Source organism: Amyelois transitella, chromosome 8, assembly GCF_032362555.1.
Source record: "Amyelois transitella isolate CPQ chromosome 8, ilAmyTran1.1, whole genome shotgun sequence".
NCBI lineage: Eukaryota > Metazoa > Arthropoda > Insecta > Lepidoptera > Pyralidae > Amyelois > Amyelois transitella.
In genome coordinates this window covers 6,060,100-6,077,019 of record NC_083511.1, presented here as the reverse complement: position 1 = coordinate 6,077,019, position 16,920 = coordinate 6,060,100, and the positions used below count along the sequence as shown (strand labels likewise).

The 16,920-nt window shown below is 35.5% G+C and overlaps 3 protein-coding genes across 4 annotated transcripts; all 3 read left to right on the top strand.

Moving 5' to 3' along the window:
- Positions 1-819: 819 nt before the first annotated feature.
- LOC106135503 (protein farnesyltransferase/geranylgeranyltransferase type-1 subunit alpha) lies at positions 820-4,522 on the top strand. The gene is made up of 5 exons (XM_013335829.2): positions 820-1,435; positions 1,994-2,117; positions 2,330-2,420; positions 2,744-2,883; positions 3,728-4,522. Exons 1-5 carry the CDS (start codon positions 1,306-1,308, stop codon positions 4,239-4,241), a joined length of 999 nt encoding a protein of 332 aa, XP_013191283.1. The 5' UTR covers positions 820-1,305; the 3' UTR covers positions 4,242-4,522.
- Positions 4,523-4,616: 94 nt separating this feature from the next.
- On the top strand, positions 4,617-6,833 carry LOC132901986 (uncharacterized). The gene has a single exon (XM_060945393.1). The coding sequence runs from the start codon at positions 6,174-6,176 to the stop codon at positions 6,819-6,821; it is 648 nt and encodes a 215-aa protein (XP_060801376.1). The 5' UTR covers positions 4,617-6,173; the 3' UTR covers positions 6,822-6,833.
- A 1,029-nt stretch (positions 6,834-7,862) lies between these two features.
- Positions 7,863-11,079, top strand: LOC106137477 (asparagine synthetase [glutamine-hydrolyzing]). 2 transcript variants are annotated; one of them, XM_013338325.2, is made up of 2 exons: positions 7,863-8,068; positions 9,123-11,079. In XM_013338325.2, the coding sequence occupies exon 2, from the start codon at positions 9,129-9,131 to the stop codon at positions 10,797-10,799; it is 1,671 nt and encodes a 556-aa protein (XP_013193779.1). In that variant the 5' UTR covers positions 7,863-8,068; positions 9,123-9,128; the 3' UTR covers positions 10,800-11,079. The 2 variants fall into 2 exon arrangements, with proteins under 2 accessions (XP_013193779.1, XP_013193773.1); XM_013338319.2 differs by lacking the exon at positions 7,863-8,068 and adding an exon at positions 8,623-8,745.
- The last annotated feature ends 5,841 nt before the right edge of the window (positions 11,080-16,920 follow it).

Genomic DNA, 16,920 nt, shown 5'->3' with positions numbered 1-16,920 from the left:
GAGTCGCGATTCCCCAGGGATCATATCTGGCCTGGCGGAAGATCTTCCTTTTGGTGGTGGTCGAGCTAAATCATCGCTCACGCCTAATTGGTGATCCCGACGTGATTGGAAGCAACCTTCATCGTTATCAACTCAAATACTTACTATCATCACTCCTCACTCTGCCTCTGCAAGCAGTCTCACAGCAAATCAGCAACTGGGTATCGCAGCCAAGTTAACGAGCTTCTAAGTCCTGTCTCTACCCATTCTCGCATCGACATTGGCGACCGACGCGTCTAAAGCAGCCCACGCCTGGATCTTATCAGCGGCGTTTCCTCTCTAGCGTGGCAGCTCTGCACGACTCCTACCGGCGTCAACAGTCGACATCGCTCTCAACAGTCTTGACCTACTGCAGATGAGGAGCATCATCTCCACTCCCGACCCGACACATTGGAATAGACAACCTGGCACTTGCAAGCTCAAGCTTTTTTGTAATTTAAAAGGAACGTGTAAGAACAATGAATGTGTTGTAAATAAGTATTCCATGTAATTAAGGTGGCTTAACCACATTTACAACACATTCATAGGTGACCCTTGTGAAAGTTATGTTATACCTAACGAACCAGTTTAGTAAAAGCACTCTGTTATCAGTAGCCGTAGAAGAAAAGATAAGTTGCTTTTTCTCCTTTTCTTTAGCCCAGGAGCTGCAGTTAGTTTGGTAGATAAACAAGTATCCATAGTCGGAATTTATTGAAAGGCTTTTAAAAATTTTTTTGTTATTGACACTGACATATTGATATTGACAGTGACGTTTCTTATGTTCATTTCATTTTTCATTGTTGTTGATGGCGTTGATGCCCTTCATTTACTGAGACTGAGGCTAAGAAAAGCATTCAATATCATATTTTTTATTAGGTTTTCCACCGTAAATTCTTAGTGATAATTTTAATAGAGCTTTTAACATGTTCAATAGGGTTTGCTTATGAATTATTTAGGTTTGAACACCACACAGTCTACAGTATCGCATTAGAATATTGAAGAACAAAGTCTCCGACTCTATTGTTCGTTGTTTTTACAAGTTGCACATTTCATTCCATTTGCCAATTATCTGGGTCAGGTACTCACTACTGGTTATTGAAAATAACTGTGTTTATAAATAAATATAGGTAACAGTTAATTAAAATAAATGATTCGGCCTTAGATAACCGGGTGGTGTTTATTCACGTCGCTGTAGTGTGCCTTAGCATTAAGTGATTTGATAAGATCTGTTATAAACTAAATAACACAGGAGCCTTGATTTTATTGTAACATTAAATTAGAGAAGAGATGTCGGATAGCGGCGAGAGTGACGTTGCATGGGTGTCTTACAAGGATAGGCCTGAGTGGAATGACTTGAAGCCTATCCCAGAGGATGACGGGCCTGCACCCGTAGTTGTTATTGCACACTCTGATAGATGTACGTATTTGTTTTATGAATTATATAATTATAATGCAAATCTTATCATTTCCATACATTAGTAGTTTGGTTATATTGTTCAGTACTTTTATTTTTCTAAGGGCTTTTGACCATATTTTATAGCAATGTCAAATTTTCCATTGTAAGTAATATACATACATATTTATAAAACCTTTTACATTAATGTGCCACATGTTTCATAGTTCTATGTAAGACCTTATGAGTGCTTAGTTATTAAAATGTACTTGAATGTGACAATAGAAATTATGACATACCTATTTCTCTTCCTATTGTTGAGTCAAAGCCTCTACAGCATATTAAGTATCATCAATGCACTAATAGTGCTAAAAAAATATGATCCAATCAGGTCAGGTTCATTTATCTGACTTGTTTACTTTAGAATTGCATTCATGGTGAATCCAGGCTCTTGCCAGGTTATATGTCAGGTTGACAAAAATGCCTGGATCATGACAAAATTGTAACAAATAGTGTATTCATTTACTATTTTCTTCATTGTGTAAGCTAAAAATTACTGATTTAATATCTAAAATGTTTCAGTTCAAGATGTGTATGATTACTTCCGTGCAGTACTGAAAAACAATGAGAAGTCTGAAAGAGCACTTCAGTTAACCAAGGATGCTGTTGAGCTGAACCCTGCTAATTACACTGTCTGGCAATACAGGTGCGATAGCGTAATATAAGATCTGTTAAATTTGTGAAAAATATAAGCTTTACATGATTAAACTTGAGTACATATTGCAAGATCTATGGGCTATTCATAATCATTGACAATGCGATGACCATATTCCTGTCTTCCTTCTCTCTATCCTGAAGCAAAAATTTGAAGTAAATTAAACTATTAGTTTTCTCAAAATTGATATTGAATTCTTTCAGGAGAGATCTCCTTCAGGCCCTGGGAGCAGACCTAAGATCTGAACTAGATTATGTGGAAGCTGTCATCAAAAATTCTCCAAAGAATTACCAGGTATTCATAAGATAATAAATTTTATGTTCCATTTATATAATAATAAAAACAAATCTTGATTTTAAACGTAAGGTTCCTTGTTCTCTGCCCTTAAATTCTAAAATGATAAGGATTTTTGTTGTATGACTATAGGATTTCTGAGTTTGGTTATTAAGTGTTGGTGGCAGATTTGATGCTCTTGCTTCAGCAAAAACAGAAAATATTATAAGAAAACTTGAATTTCAGGAAAAGAATATATAGCTATGATTAAAGCTATATTAGGTTCCCTTGTTTTAACAGTGTCATGCAGATTGTAAAATCAAAAAGTATTGTTAAATCTTCAGGTGTGGCATCATAGAAGAATGCTGGTAGAATGGTTGCAAGATCCCTCACTAGAGCTGGAGCTGACTGGAGATGCATTATTACAGGATCCCAAGAATTACCATGCCTGGCAACACAGGCAATGGGCTATGAAAACATTTGGGTGAGTCCTTATATATATTGATATTTGAGGGCCAGACATTACAAATATGGCCTTTGTACCATTGAAATTAAATTTTATTGTTATAAAATTTTTACACAGGAAAGCAAGCAGCACAAGGACCACTCTGGTCTTACTCTTAAAAGTGCTGAGATTCACATAGCTTGGCATTTAAGTCTTTATGCCCTTTCTTCATACATCTTTATATCCTCAACAGTCCAACTGAGTAAACTTTACTGAACCCTTACAAAACATCTTACACATAGCTGCTTATAAGTACTTTTCTTAATCCAACTGGTGTCAATTCCGGTTGCAAGGGAAGCTTAATCATCCCTTAATTGCTTTTAATGACATTCATGTGAAAGAGATGGAGTGGTCATATTCTATCAAAGAGCCAGGAACCACTATCTGTTTAGATTACCCAAACTAAATTAACCTGCAAGAGTGATGAGTGAATGAAGCAAAAGAAGTATGTAGGAGTCTTGGCAAGCAGTAAGATCTTTTCTCTGCTTACCCCTTTGGTAAAGTCGTGATCATATGATTGTATTTATAGCTGTTGTGTTCCCACCTTACTCCAATCCTTTTAGGCAATTTAACCTAGCTTAATAAAATGCAGTAGGTACCTCATTGCAGCTCCTTTTCTGTCTGTAGTGCTGAGTTTATCTGGTATTCTGCTTTTTTAAAAGCAATTCTATATATTCCGTGTTTTATTTATTTGTTAATGAAAGCACAATTTGTTTGTCAAACATATACTATTATTTTAATAACCATTGAATCTGCCAGATACTTTCGTCGTTATATCCAATACATTTACATGTGTCATATAAACTTTTATTTCTAATTCCAGCCTCTTTGACAGAGAAATGGATTTTGTGGATAATCTGATCAGTGAAGATGTTCGTAACAATTCGGCGTGGAACCAACGCTACTTCGTCGTGAACAACCATCTCGGTTGGTCCGATCTAATTGTTCAGAAAGAAATATGTTACACATTGGAGAAGATCAAGTTCGTTAAGAATAACGAAAGTGCATGGAGTTACCTAAGAGGTGTGATGCTGCATGACAAGAGAGGAATGAATGGTAACGCTGTCGTAACCTCATTCTGCGATGAACTTTACAAACACAAATGTAGATCACCATATTTATTAGCATTCATAATCGATGTGTGTGATGAAGCCATAAAGAAAGGCGAAACTAACACTTTTCATAATGCAGATAGAGCGATAACGCTTTGTCACGCACTAAGCACTAAATACGATAAAATTAGAAGCAAATATTGGAACTACATTTGTGATAAATTCAAAAAACTGCAAAAAGAGGAAAACGGCTTAGAAAATCATGAAAATAATATTGAAGACTAAACAGTAGATAGATAATTTTTATGACGCGCATCGTTATCGGTTTACTGTTCACCATTCGTTTTTTTGTTATAATAATAATATAATATAGATAAAAAAGATAACAGACTAAACAATAGGAACATCTTAATTTTTGTCACATTTTTGCGATACATTTTATAAAGTCTCATCCAGGTTTTACAATTTTCAATTACCGCAGTTAGCTTTTGCCTCGTTGTTGCCGTCATACTGGTGTGTCAGTGTTCACGGATTGTACAGTAATAATAAATAAAAGATGAAGTAAGTGAGTGCGTTTTTATTCTGGCTCGGGGGAGGGCCGCGTGGGGTCTGGCGGGGCGGCGGAGCGGCGCGGCGGCGGGCGGGCGGGCGCGCCGAGGTTGGCGTGCGTGTGCGAGCGCACGGCGCGCGCCATGATCTCGCACGCGCAGTCTCTGTCGTCGTTAAGCACGCCCAGCAAACTCGGCGTCACTGTGATTTTCTCCGTAGCCTTTTTCTTTTCACCGCTTTTACCTTTGCCCACCTTCGAACCGAAATCGCATGACTTTTCAGTGACCGTTATCCCTAGTAGATCTAGAATGTCTGGGCATTCTACGCATTCGCAACTCTTGCAATCGCAGAAAGGCTAAAATATTTGTGTTTGTTGTGAAATAAGGAACCATTTGCCTTGAATAAAAAAATATAAGAATGATGTTTCTAAGGTATTGGAGTAAGATAAGGAAAACAAATAGAAGGAAGCTTTATGAGCGCAGTAAATTCCGCATATAAATGACTAAGTGGAACGAAAGTCTTTTTAGAAGAACAAAAACAGATAAGAATTTCTCTTAACAGTACTGTTTACCTTTGTTTTTAACGGTGATACGCTAGGACCCTTATTTTTACTCCCCTGCGGAGCTTTTTTCATATTTGTTTCGTCATTGTTATTATGGATTGAAATAAGGATAAGTATATTCGTAAAGATTTCCTTTATTTTGGTGTTAAGCTTTAGTTTACCTACATTTTATGTTGAAGATATCTTCAGAAAATGTCAGAATAAGATTGACTGAAGTATTTTGTCATCGTGAAATTTTTTTTTTGTTTTATATATGCAGGACTAAAAGTAATATAAAAATACAATAATTTATTTTAATTTATAAATAAAAATGTGGCATGGGTTGATGGGTTTTTCTGAGTAACTGAGTAAAGAACTACTTATACTATAAGTAAAAAATCAGCATAGCGTTTTCTTAATATTGCAACCATATTAAGAAAACAGATGAAGAAATTGAAAATTGTCTAAAGAAAATAAGCTACAAGTACCAATCTATACAAATATTATAAAGTTGAAGAGTTTGTTTGTTTGAACGCGCTTGTCTCAGGAACTACTGGTTCGAATTGAAACATTATTTTTGTGTTGAATAGACCATTTATCGAAGAAGGCTTTAGGCCATATAACATCACGCTGCAACTATTAAGAGCGAAGAAATAATGGAAAATGTGAAAAAAGCGGGGTCAATTATTCACCCTTGATGACCAAAATAACCATTCCATGCGGAAAAAGTCGCGGGCACAGCTAGTATGCTTAATATTCGGACTCTTCAAGTAAGTAATGTTTTTAATTCTGTGATCGGGCCTTCTCTTTTAGAAATTTGTTTGCTACGCAAATTGAGCCTCGTAATTGAACTCAAATTACAAAGTGACATAGAAAAAACAAAAACTGTCAGTGAAAAAACTCATGTCTTAATAAAGTGCTAGAATCCTATAACCTACACAGGTACCAAACTCACCTACCGACTACCTAATCAAATACAAATAAATAACAATGTAAAATAGTGAAACAAGTACCTAATTATCTTAATAAAAATATCCTTGAACAAAGCATCTCTTATCTACCAACACTCCACAAGTGATGACATAAGTTAAACAATAAGAATTTTAATAACAAACAATAATTTGAAAATGTTAAGTAAATCACAAGCATATCAATGGAACTGCGAGCCCATTGAGGTTCGAATGTTAAAGAGGCAACTGGCAAACTTATCGTGCAAGCATGATTTTCGTAGACACCCAACTCTTTATGAGACTAAATCAGATTACTGCGAACAAGGAATTCAAGTGAAATGTGAACCCAAAAAGGTTGACGAGACCACACAAATTGAATCCAATTTGGCTTCATCTTTAAACATGTTCAACTCGTATAATAACGTTTCCATGTGCCCAACATGTCTCGTTGCATTCAGTGTACTTAATGCAGCCTCTAATAAGAAAGTAATGAAGGATCAGGAGCTGATAACTGACTTTGAAATTCATAGATCTGGAGAGGATATGCGAGACCCCGTGGACTGTGGCAGTGGATACATGTCCAGAACTACTTCTTTTACTAGTCCACCTTATTCTGACTTTGCGTTTCATGACTTCTCCAGTGAATGTTTAAATGACGGCATGTACCGTCATCATTCGCCTAACCATGAGGTCAACTTTTTGGACGCTTATTTTGGATGTACTTTACCGAAACAAGATGTTGTACCACCGCATATCTCACACGCTGTTTGTATGGATAGTTTTATAAATTCAATTAGACCGCCATTGAATTTAGGAAATAATTGAATAAAAAACTATTATGAGCCATGAAAAAATTTTTCATTTTTAGAAAGTGCCTTGTTTCGTTTTGTAGTGGAAGCGAGGATTGGTATTGGTTGAGCGCATCGTATTATCACTGTAATTGGTTGTTGTTGACTTGTGGCGTAGAGATGTCGTCATAAAACTCCCCCCCAAGACCGGGAGGTCTGAAGTCTTGGTCTTGCTGTGCAATCTGTGCGTGTTGAGCTTGCAAGTGCCAGTGAGTCAGATGTGAGATGATGCTTGTAGTCTGCAGTGGGTCGAGACTTTTGTGAGCAATGTCGAATGTTAGCGCTTTGTCGCCCGGACCTGTCACGCTGGAAAGAAGAGACACCGTGGATGTGATCCAGGCGTGGGCAGAGGTAGACGTGTCACTATAGTCATCAGTAAAAAATAAAGAACTGAAGTACTCTGCACCAACGAGCTTGGATAAAGAGAGTTAAAATTAAAGATTAAGTAAAAGAATGCGTGGATAGTTGCAAATGAAATGTAGTCTTTTCCTACCTCTTTATTATTATTTCATAAAAATTTTAAGCTCATCTCATTCCTTACAATATTTTTTTGTTATTATGCTTATAATAATGGAATTTCGAACCACCGCTTCACTCACAAGTCACACTACTCATTCGCGTCGTTTTGAGACGTCCTCGTGTGTATCATAAAATGTAGTCTTTTCCTACCTCTTTATTTTTAATTCATAAAATTTTTAAGCTCATCTCATTCCTCACAATATTTTTTTGTTTCTGAACGTCTGCTCTACATGCAAAGCAAATAATTTTGCTTACAATTATGAAATTTCGAACCACCGCTTTACTCACAAGTCACACTACCCATTCGCGTCGTTTTGAGACGTCCTCGTGTGTATCATAAAATGTAGTCTTTTCCTACCTCTTTATTTTTAATTAATAAAATTTTTAAGCTCATCTCATTTCTTATAATATTTTTTTGTTTCTGAACGCCTGCTCTACATGCAAAGCAAATAATTTTGCTTACAATTATGAAATTTCGAACCACCGCTTTACTCACAAGTCACACTACCCATTCGCGTCGTTTTGAGACGTCCTCGTGTGTATCATAAAAAAATCTCGCGCTGCTAGGTCGCGCATGCGTAGAGGTATTTTTATGATATAGGTTAGGTAGGTGTCGTGTCGTGTTTGTGTGCTCTGCACGTTGAAAGTGGCGTTAGTTTGTTTGTGGAGGTTATTTTTAGTCATTTCTTGGATATTTTAAAATAAGTAAGTGAAACATTTATGCTGCTATTAAGTATTTACATATCTATTTAATTTTTTTTTATATTCATTTACAAAATATGCGGAAGAAAATAATGTTAATTTACATTATCGGACCCGGTATATTATAATGGGGGACACTTGTGCTTACTTTAATGTGTTCTAATACATACTTAACTTTTTTCTAAAATATTTTCAAGACTTACCACTCCTTCAACTCTAGCTTAATAAAAATCTAGTCAACTAATTAGATGTTTGACTATTTGTGAGGCAGTTTATAAACCTAACATATGTTAAAAAGTTTTTAATATAAAATACTTACCAATATCTCTGACTTACCTATAAAAGTAACTAAGTACCTACTTTCTTCTTTCCAAAAATTAGGATGGCACTTTTTGCCTGCTTGCTTTTTAGCATTTCTTCCAATTCTAACCTACAAATGAAATCAGCTGACTCGTTTCATTCCATGGAGAGTTTGTAGGTACGGCTAGGTAGGTAGGCTTTTGAATTTGGCGGTTATTTTTGTTACATACATTTGTAAGAGCAGAATGATGCAATTGCCATGTTTGTTACGGGAGAAAGTACTCATGTTATAAGTAGGTATACCTACCATGAACAGTGCTGGTCGATTGCGTAAACTGGCGGGCGCGGGATGGGTCTCATTAAATTATCGCCAATAAATGGTAATAAAAAATATCTAAGTACCTAGATAGTCTTCAAAACTTTAGAATCGGTATTTATTGATATCAATATTGTTATGGGATACATTCTAAGATCTGCTAGTTGTATAGGTCGTCGTTTAGGTAGGTACCTGCGGTCTCCCTACGTTTATCCCTTAGGGAAACTAAGGGGGGTACCTAAAACCGTAAAATATATACCTACATACGCAAATATTGTTCAATACAGGGACTCAGTTTTTTTTTAATTATGTGAACTATTAGTCACGCCGATTACGTATTGGACAAACGTTGGACAAACGAAGTCGCGGGCAAAATTTAGTATCTGATTCTATATCCATAACTAATTTAAGTACTTAATTTTATAACATTTTTGATTTCAGTTCAAAATGTGCGGCATTTGGGGAACGTTTGGAATCGAAGGAGCAGTAAGCAAGACGTGTACTGACTGCTTTTGTCAAATCGAACACAGAGGACCTGATGCTTGGCGTATTGAACAAGACGCCAGGGAACCCCGAGTCGTACTTGGTTTTCGAAGACTTGCAATCGTTGATGGGTTGCACGGCATGCAGCCGATGCGTTTGCATACTTTCCCTCGCACGTCCCTTCTTTGCAATGGCGAAATATACAATTGCAAACGTCTTCAAACTCAATATCAATTTCCTTATGAGACAAACTGTGATGTAGAAGCCATAATACATTTATATCATAAATTTGGCATCGCTGAAACAATAAAGCAGTTAGACGGCGTATTCGCAATCTGCTTGGTAGATGGCGAAAAGAAAAAAGTATATTTTGCCCGTGACCCATATGGCGTTCGGCCACTATTCAAATTACAAGATGACGAACTTGGTTACGTTGGTGTATGCTCTGAAGGCAAGGGTTTGATGGGTCTAAAACTTAAATCAAGTAAATCCTCTACCTTGAAGCAGTTTCCACCAGGATACTTTGAACAATGGAGTATATTGGAAAATGGAAAGATGAAACTTGATTACACAGAGCAATATTTTAAGCCTGGTATGCCACCGAAATTTGAGCCTTTTGTTTCAGACAATGTGCTAGCAGGCATGGACTTGAAAGAAAAAACTGCTCGTTTATTAGAAGCTTCGTGCCGAAAAAGGTTAATGGCGGACCGAAGAATAGGTTGCCTCCTTAGCGGAGGACTCGATTCATCCCTTGTTGCGGCCCTTGTTGTCAAACTAGCCAAGGAAGAAAAATTACCATATAAAATTCAAACGTTCGCTATTGGTATGGGCGACTCTCCTGATCTGATTGCTGCTCGGAAAGTGGCGGAATATCTTCAGACTGAACACCATGAAGTCAGATTTGACGAAAATGATATAAAGGCGGAATTAGACAACGTTATTTATCACTTGGAAACTTTTGATATTACAACGATACGTGCTAGTATTCCCATGTTTCTTTTGGCTAAATATATAAAAAATAATACAGATTCGACGGTTATATTTAGTGGAGAGGGAGCTGACGAATTAGCGCAGGGTTATATCTACTTTAGAGATGCTCCTTCGGAAGCAGCAGGTCATGAAGAAAGTATTCGTCTTTTATCAGATATATACTTATACGATGGATTGAGAGCTGACCGAACAACTAGTGCATTTAGCTTAGAACTTCGTGTCCCATTTTTGGATATTCAATTTACACATCATTATTTAGCCGTTGACCCTAAATTGCGTCAACCTCAAGACGGCGTAGAAAAATATTTGCTTAGAAGCAGTTTTGACAACAGTGGTCTTTTGCCGAGTGCTATTCTGTGGCGTCATAAGGAGGCCTTTAGTGATGGTGTTGCATCTATTAAAAAATCGTTATTCACTATAATATCGGAAATAATTTCAGAGAGATTACAAGACGAGAATATAAAATATGAAGGCTTACAGCCTACCACGAAGGAATCAAAATACTACAGATATATTTTTGAGAAAACTTACCCTGGCCAACATTGTTTTACGCCGTATTACTGGATGCCGAAATGGGTACAAGTGTCCGATCCATCAGCAAGATTCATCAAACACTATGCAGCTTCTTCAACGATAGATAACTAAGTGTTATAATGTTTATTATAAGTTAATTACAACATTCCCATCAGTAAGTTGTAAGTTCGTTATTCGTTTCCAAAGTTTAAGATGATACTTATTTCCTACGTATTGACGTCATACCTTTACATTATTTGTTTATCTACGGTGTTAATTGCAGCATTGTTATAGCAAAGCCATTTACATGGTTGTATTACCTAAGTACATTTTATATCTGCATGTTGGTTTTTAATTTGTCTTTGCGAATCTCTGTGTAATTAAGATATTTATTTAACTTTCAAAATAATAACAGATTATAATGTTTCATTAAATAGTTTTATTAGAACCACCATCAATCTTACAAATCCTTTAAAATATTTTCGAGAAAAAGTCAATGAAATTAATTTTCTTACAGTATTCCTTTAGTTTCTTCACGGCTGTGGCGTCCCAAAGTCAATTAAAGTTTTTTATGCCTTTTCAAACAACTTCACGCGGGATAAAGGTAATCGTTTATTTAGAACCACCATTGCTACTTAGTCCGTGATAAAGCTGTAGCACCCGCAGATAAGAAAGAGTTTTCGTGATCGGTTTAGTTTAGTATTTCCGAAGATTACCTAGCCCTTACAAACAAACAAAGTTAAAATCTTTATCATTATAATTATTTGATTTTGTTTGATATGTAGTTACGAGTACGTAGGTGCATCAGACATTCTGGAGCCATTACCTACTGTAAAAATGGTTAAGTATATTTTCTTTATTGTTTATTCTACATTGACGTCATACAAGTGAATTTCTTACCTTGAGGTTATTGAAAACATTGATACCTTTTAGTAAGAATGTGTATGTATTTTCGTATATTTGTACAGTATCAATTTATGTTTACTGCATTAGATAGTTTGTATCGCATAATATCTTGCATGACATATCAAAATATTAAAATTTAATTTATTTAAGTTTATGTTTAATAGTAAATAATTAATCTTTGGTTTTGCAACAATATCAGGCATGTATGGTTAATATTAAATGTAGTCAGCCCTGTCGATGTTGTTGCCACAACTCATGGGCGGTGCCAGCAGCGCCCACGAAGGATAAGCCTTTACCCTGTAACAAAACATGCACATTTATAAAAATGGTGCCGGAGTGCCTTAGACAGACGTAAGTAGTGAAAGTCGGAGGAAAATAGGCTTGCGAGGTTATTTACTTAACTATAACGTAAAAATATACTATTAACGTTAAAAAATCAAATACCATGAAACTATACCTACTGCTGAACTTGGCCATTTAGGCTTCTTAAGATTGTTGGCTCTTTCTACCCATTAAGAGTAAATACGTGATATGTGTATGTATATGTACCTAATGATTGTATGCTAATAAGCTATGTGTCTTATCTTCCCTCTCTCTCTATTTTACTTAATTTAAAAGATAGAGAGGAAACTGAACCGATTTCGAGGAAATTGGGTACAGAGATAGAGTTGACATTGAGAAAGAACATAGGCATGGCATATCTTTTTACTGTGAGAAAAGGGAAAGAGAGGGTGAATTTTAACGACGAACGAAGTCGCGGGCAGCTGCTAGTACAATATTATGAAGCCTTGTCAATATATGTGAATAGACCCGCTGATTTTACTAGAATAGGCCCAACTGCAGAAATTGTAGGGGACGATTAAAGTATGATGACTTGTGTTATTGTGCACTTTAGTGCTGTTATCCTTTACGTGCATAAAAATATGTCAAGCAGACAAAACTGAAATAAGTACGTACTACGTATTAAATATGACAATGGGTTAAAGAGCATTGCTGAAACTGCTTAAGTAGGTTTAATTGAATCATCTTAAAAGGCCACAAAATGATAAAAGTGCCTGTACTCTCTATATGAAAAACAATTGAAAACTTACAATAGCCTTTGCCCCTTTTTTAAGTGCATTTACATTGACCTTTGGTTCAGCCTGTCCACCGCCGAGGAACAACGCGAATATCGCCAGCACCATAAAAAATAATCCAGTCAGCTTCATCTTGAGTGTAAAGGAGATTTTACAACAGTTGAAGTAAGTTTGATGGCAATACGGCGCTACACTCTATTTAAATAAAAGCTTAAGTTTTACCTGTTCACGCATGGGTTAATCCAGTTACTCCTTACTTAGGTTGAATGACAAATAGTTTAATTACATACTCGTTTGCGTAAAAGTTTTAGTTAAAAAACCCCATAACTAACACTTATTGAAAATTTGTGGGTGTTTATGTTGAGAAAAAATTAAATAAAGCAAATAGTACCTAACGTAAGAATTTTTTTGTATTTCACCAATAAAAAAAGAATAGGACCACTCCGTCTATTTCTCACGGATGTAAAAGTCGATTAAAAAATAAGCTTATAAACTTGCGATATTTCTTTTGGGCGATGTGCTAGCAACCTGTCACTATTTGAATCTCAATTCTATAAATAAGCCAATAGATGTGATTATATGTATGTATAAAGTAATTGCTTATTTAGGGGATTTTTGCTTCTAATTATTAAATTTCGCTTTGCATACGAGGTATTGTTATGATTTTAGAGAAATTTATTTTTATCAGATGTAAGGTCTTTAAAAATCAAACTGTAAAATAGTGTACTAACTTGTTTAGATTCCAAATTTCTTTATGACCACTGCGTATTTTTCAGTAGGTAAGGTCCTAAACAGGAAACCTCATCTAAAGATCATAAAAACGTAATTATCATATCATATCGATCTTATTGAATTTCCCCGTTTAAGGAATTTGCACATTATTCCAAGCAGGAAAACGCGAACTACGATTTGTTTATGTGTAAATTGATATAAATAGAGTGCGTAATAAGTTACTGGACATTCACACTTGATTTGTCTTATTGTGTAGACCTCTGGTTAAACTCCGTACATACAACATGAAGCTGACTGGTCTGTTGTTCTTGGTGCTGGCGGTGTTCGCGCTGTTCATCAGTGGAGGACAAGCCGCTCCTAAAGTCAATGTCAATGGCCTTAAAAAGGGCGCTAAAGCTGTTGTAAGTATCATTCATAATTGACGAGTATTGTTTGTTTGTTTCTTTGTAAATACTTTATTGTACATAACAAATGTTTAGGAGTACATAAAAAGACATTAAAAAAATAACAATGTACAATGGCGGACTTATCCCCATGAGTTTCATAGTATTTCAATATATTCTCATAATAAATCTCTTCCAAAAGAAAAATATGCAGCAGATTAATTAAAATATATTATGTACACATGACATCCATGGGTAAGAGATGGAGTGGTCTTATTCTTATTTTTATTGGTGCCGGGAATCACACGGCACAAAAAATTAATTTAATATATTTTTTTTTATTTCAGGGCAAAGTCTTATCCGTGGCTGGCGCCGCCGGAACAGCGCATGAATTGTGGCAACAGCGACACGGTTAAATTTCGGTGCAATTAATATTAAGTTATAATGTTTGTTAGATAAGTTTTATATGGGTATTATTTTGCTAAAAAAAGTGATAAATAAATTATTTTATTTTTATAAGTATATTTTATTGAACTCCCGTTCGTTGTTAATCGGACTCAAATTCTTTATTTTGTATTAAAGGTATATACATGATATTACAAAAATTCAATTCATACGATAATTTCGTTTGAATTTAATTTTTAGTTAAATATATTCAGTTGCTGGAAAATAATGAAACCAAACCACATAAATTCTTATGTGAATTTTTACAAAAAGCTAAGTAAATACAAACCCACAATAAAATAGGTAATATTGTCATTGAGAAAGATGTAAACCGTAGAACATATTCACTCAATATAAAAAGAAGTAATTTAATATATGTATATGAATCAGTATAAAATAAGATTAAAGTACCCTACTTTAATCTTATTTTATAGGTCAAGTTTCATTTAATTTAATATACAATAAATAAATAACAAATTGATTTGAATATCTATATTCAATATCTATAGGTAATAACTATTTACATAATTATTCCTTATAATATAGAAGTAGATCTTCTTCGTCGTTACCTTATCCCACTTTCTACGTGGGGTCGGCACAGTATGTTAGTTTTTTCCAATTACTTCTGTCAATTGCCATCTCTGGTCACTCCCTTTCTCCTACCCGTCCTTGATGCAACAACCCTGATCCATTTCCCACAGACGCCGGGTGCTGCGTCTGCGCGTCGCCTCGGGGGTACGCCCTAGTCCTATCGCTGTCTGTCTTATCACTAATCATACTGGAAAGCTTTGGCTTTAGTTTTATGACCGGCCGCCTGCCTGACGTCAACCCTCTTTGGGTATGCTTTTGTGGCACCTAGATGTATGTGCTCTTGTCCCTATAGAAGTAGATAACGTTGTTAAAATATAAATGCCAGGTATAAGCTTTCGCAGATGTTTTAATAGTTAGTTATAGATCTACATTTTTCTGAAGACACTATGTATATCTCTAACGTGGAAGCAGAATTCGATTGAATTTAATCGCCTAATGTGCGATATCCGTTACCATTTAAATCTTAAGTATATGTATATATACATCTATTCTACATGCTCGTAAAATAAATTTTGTAAATTATAATATAAGTATATTAAAAATAAAGGAAATTAATTTATGTCGATAGCCCATAGATTCTATGTGTACTTTTGCCCGTTAACGTAGCGAAAATAGATAGACCCATGATATTTTATTGAGTAGGTACAAAAAAAATCATTGCAAACCTAAAATATAATCATTGAAACTGTGGTAGATAAATAAATATAATACTTATGGACGTAAATCAACCGTTCTGTCTTGTACCAGTTGCGCCTGCCACTTCTTCTATTTGCTCAGCTGTCTATAAAAGTAACGTGCATTGCAAGAGACATAGAATACTTATATCTTTGGGTACGTGCTGTTTTATCGTAGGATATCAGTAGAATTGACATGTAATCATGACGCTTTTATGAGTTAATATGGGGTAAGTTCCCCAGCAAAAGTTACAGTAATGAGATGGGAGTCGCTTCCTGTAAAAATCTGACTAACCCAATCCAGGCTCATGGTCAAGATGCTCACGCCGGGCTTTTCTCCACAGAGGTAATCCCGGTTACATGGATTACCGCCAGGAGGAAGGAGAAGAGCTAGCTAAGTATGCGGGGATCGTGGCAAGTGGAAAATAATTTCTTAGTTCAGTGTAGTACTTACAATAACTTTGTTGGCCCTCAAAGTAGACCCTGGGCTCAGCTCAGCTGGCCCCTACTAAGATAAGGGTGATCACTGCCAACACTGTAAAAAATATTCCAATTTACTTCATATTGTATGGAGTCTTCACTACAGGAAAAATTAAATATGAGTCTTGAAAGAATCATAAGCGTCATTTAAAACCACGGAATACATTTGGGTTTCTCCTGAAATGCGATTTTGCATTCTCACTCACACAAGAAAATTTACTGACTCATGAAGAAAAATAATGTGATTTTTACTCATTTAATTAAATAAAAATAACTCGCATATTGACGGTATAAATTTATAAAGGTTTTAAAAACATACCTTTGTATTGTGTTATAAGCCGCTTGGTATATGGAATTGTGGATTAGAACCTCTTCATCTCTTATTTAATTAGTATTACCTATAGATGCGGTCTGAAGGAAAAATGCTTTAAAATGATTAGGATGTAATAAGTCAAGCGTTATATTTATAAAATGTCATTCTGAAGCTAACCGACTGCTACTCGTAGTACTTAGTAAAACTAATATTATACATTTCTCATTGTTATAAGTTCAGCACCATTCACTTTCTATTCCTGAAGTTAACCGAAATAAAAAGGGAGAAGACAAAAATACATTTTTACTCTTTCTTTGAACTTTGACTTTCATCCACAGAATTTCACTAAAACCTGTCTTTGGCCTAAGTCGTAAGAAGATATTATAAATTTGGATAATGATATAACTAAGAGTAATCGTATAAGTATATCCTATACTCCATACTTCATTATTAAGCCATATTCCGCTGAATGCTACCTTTCAGTCTTTTCGGAACTGGTGGCTCTATCTACCTCGCAAGGAGACCTGATATGTGTATGTACGCTAGAATATTTATTCTTGTAAGTATGCCAAATGCAAATCGATAATCATTCCGTGATTCAGTTGTGCGTTGATAGACAGGTCGTCACGTTTTTTTTTTCACGTATCGTATATT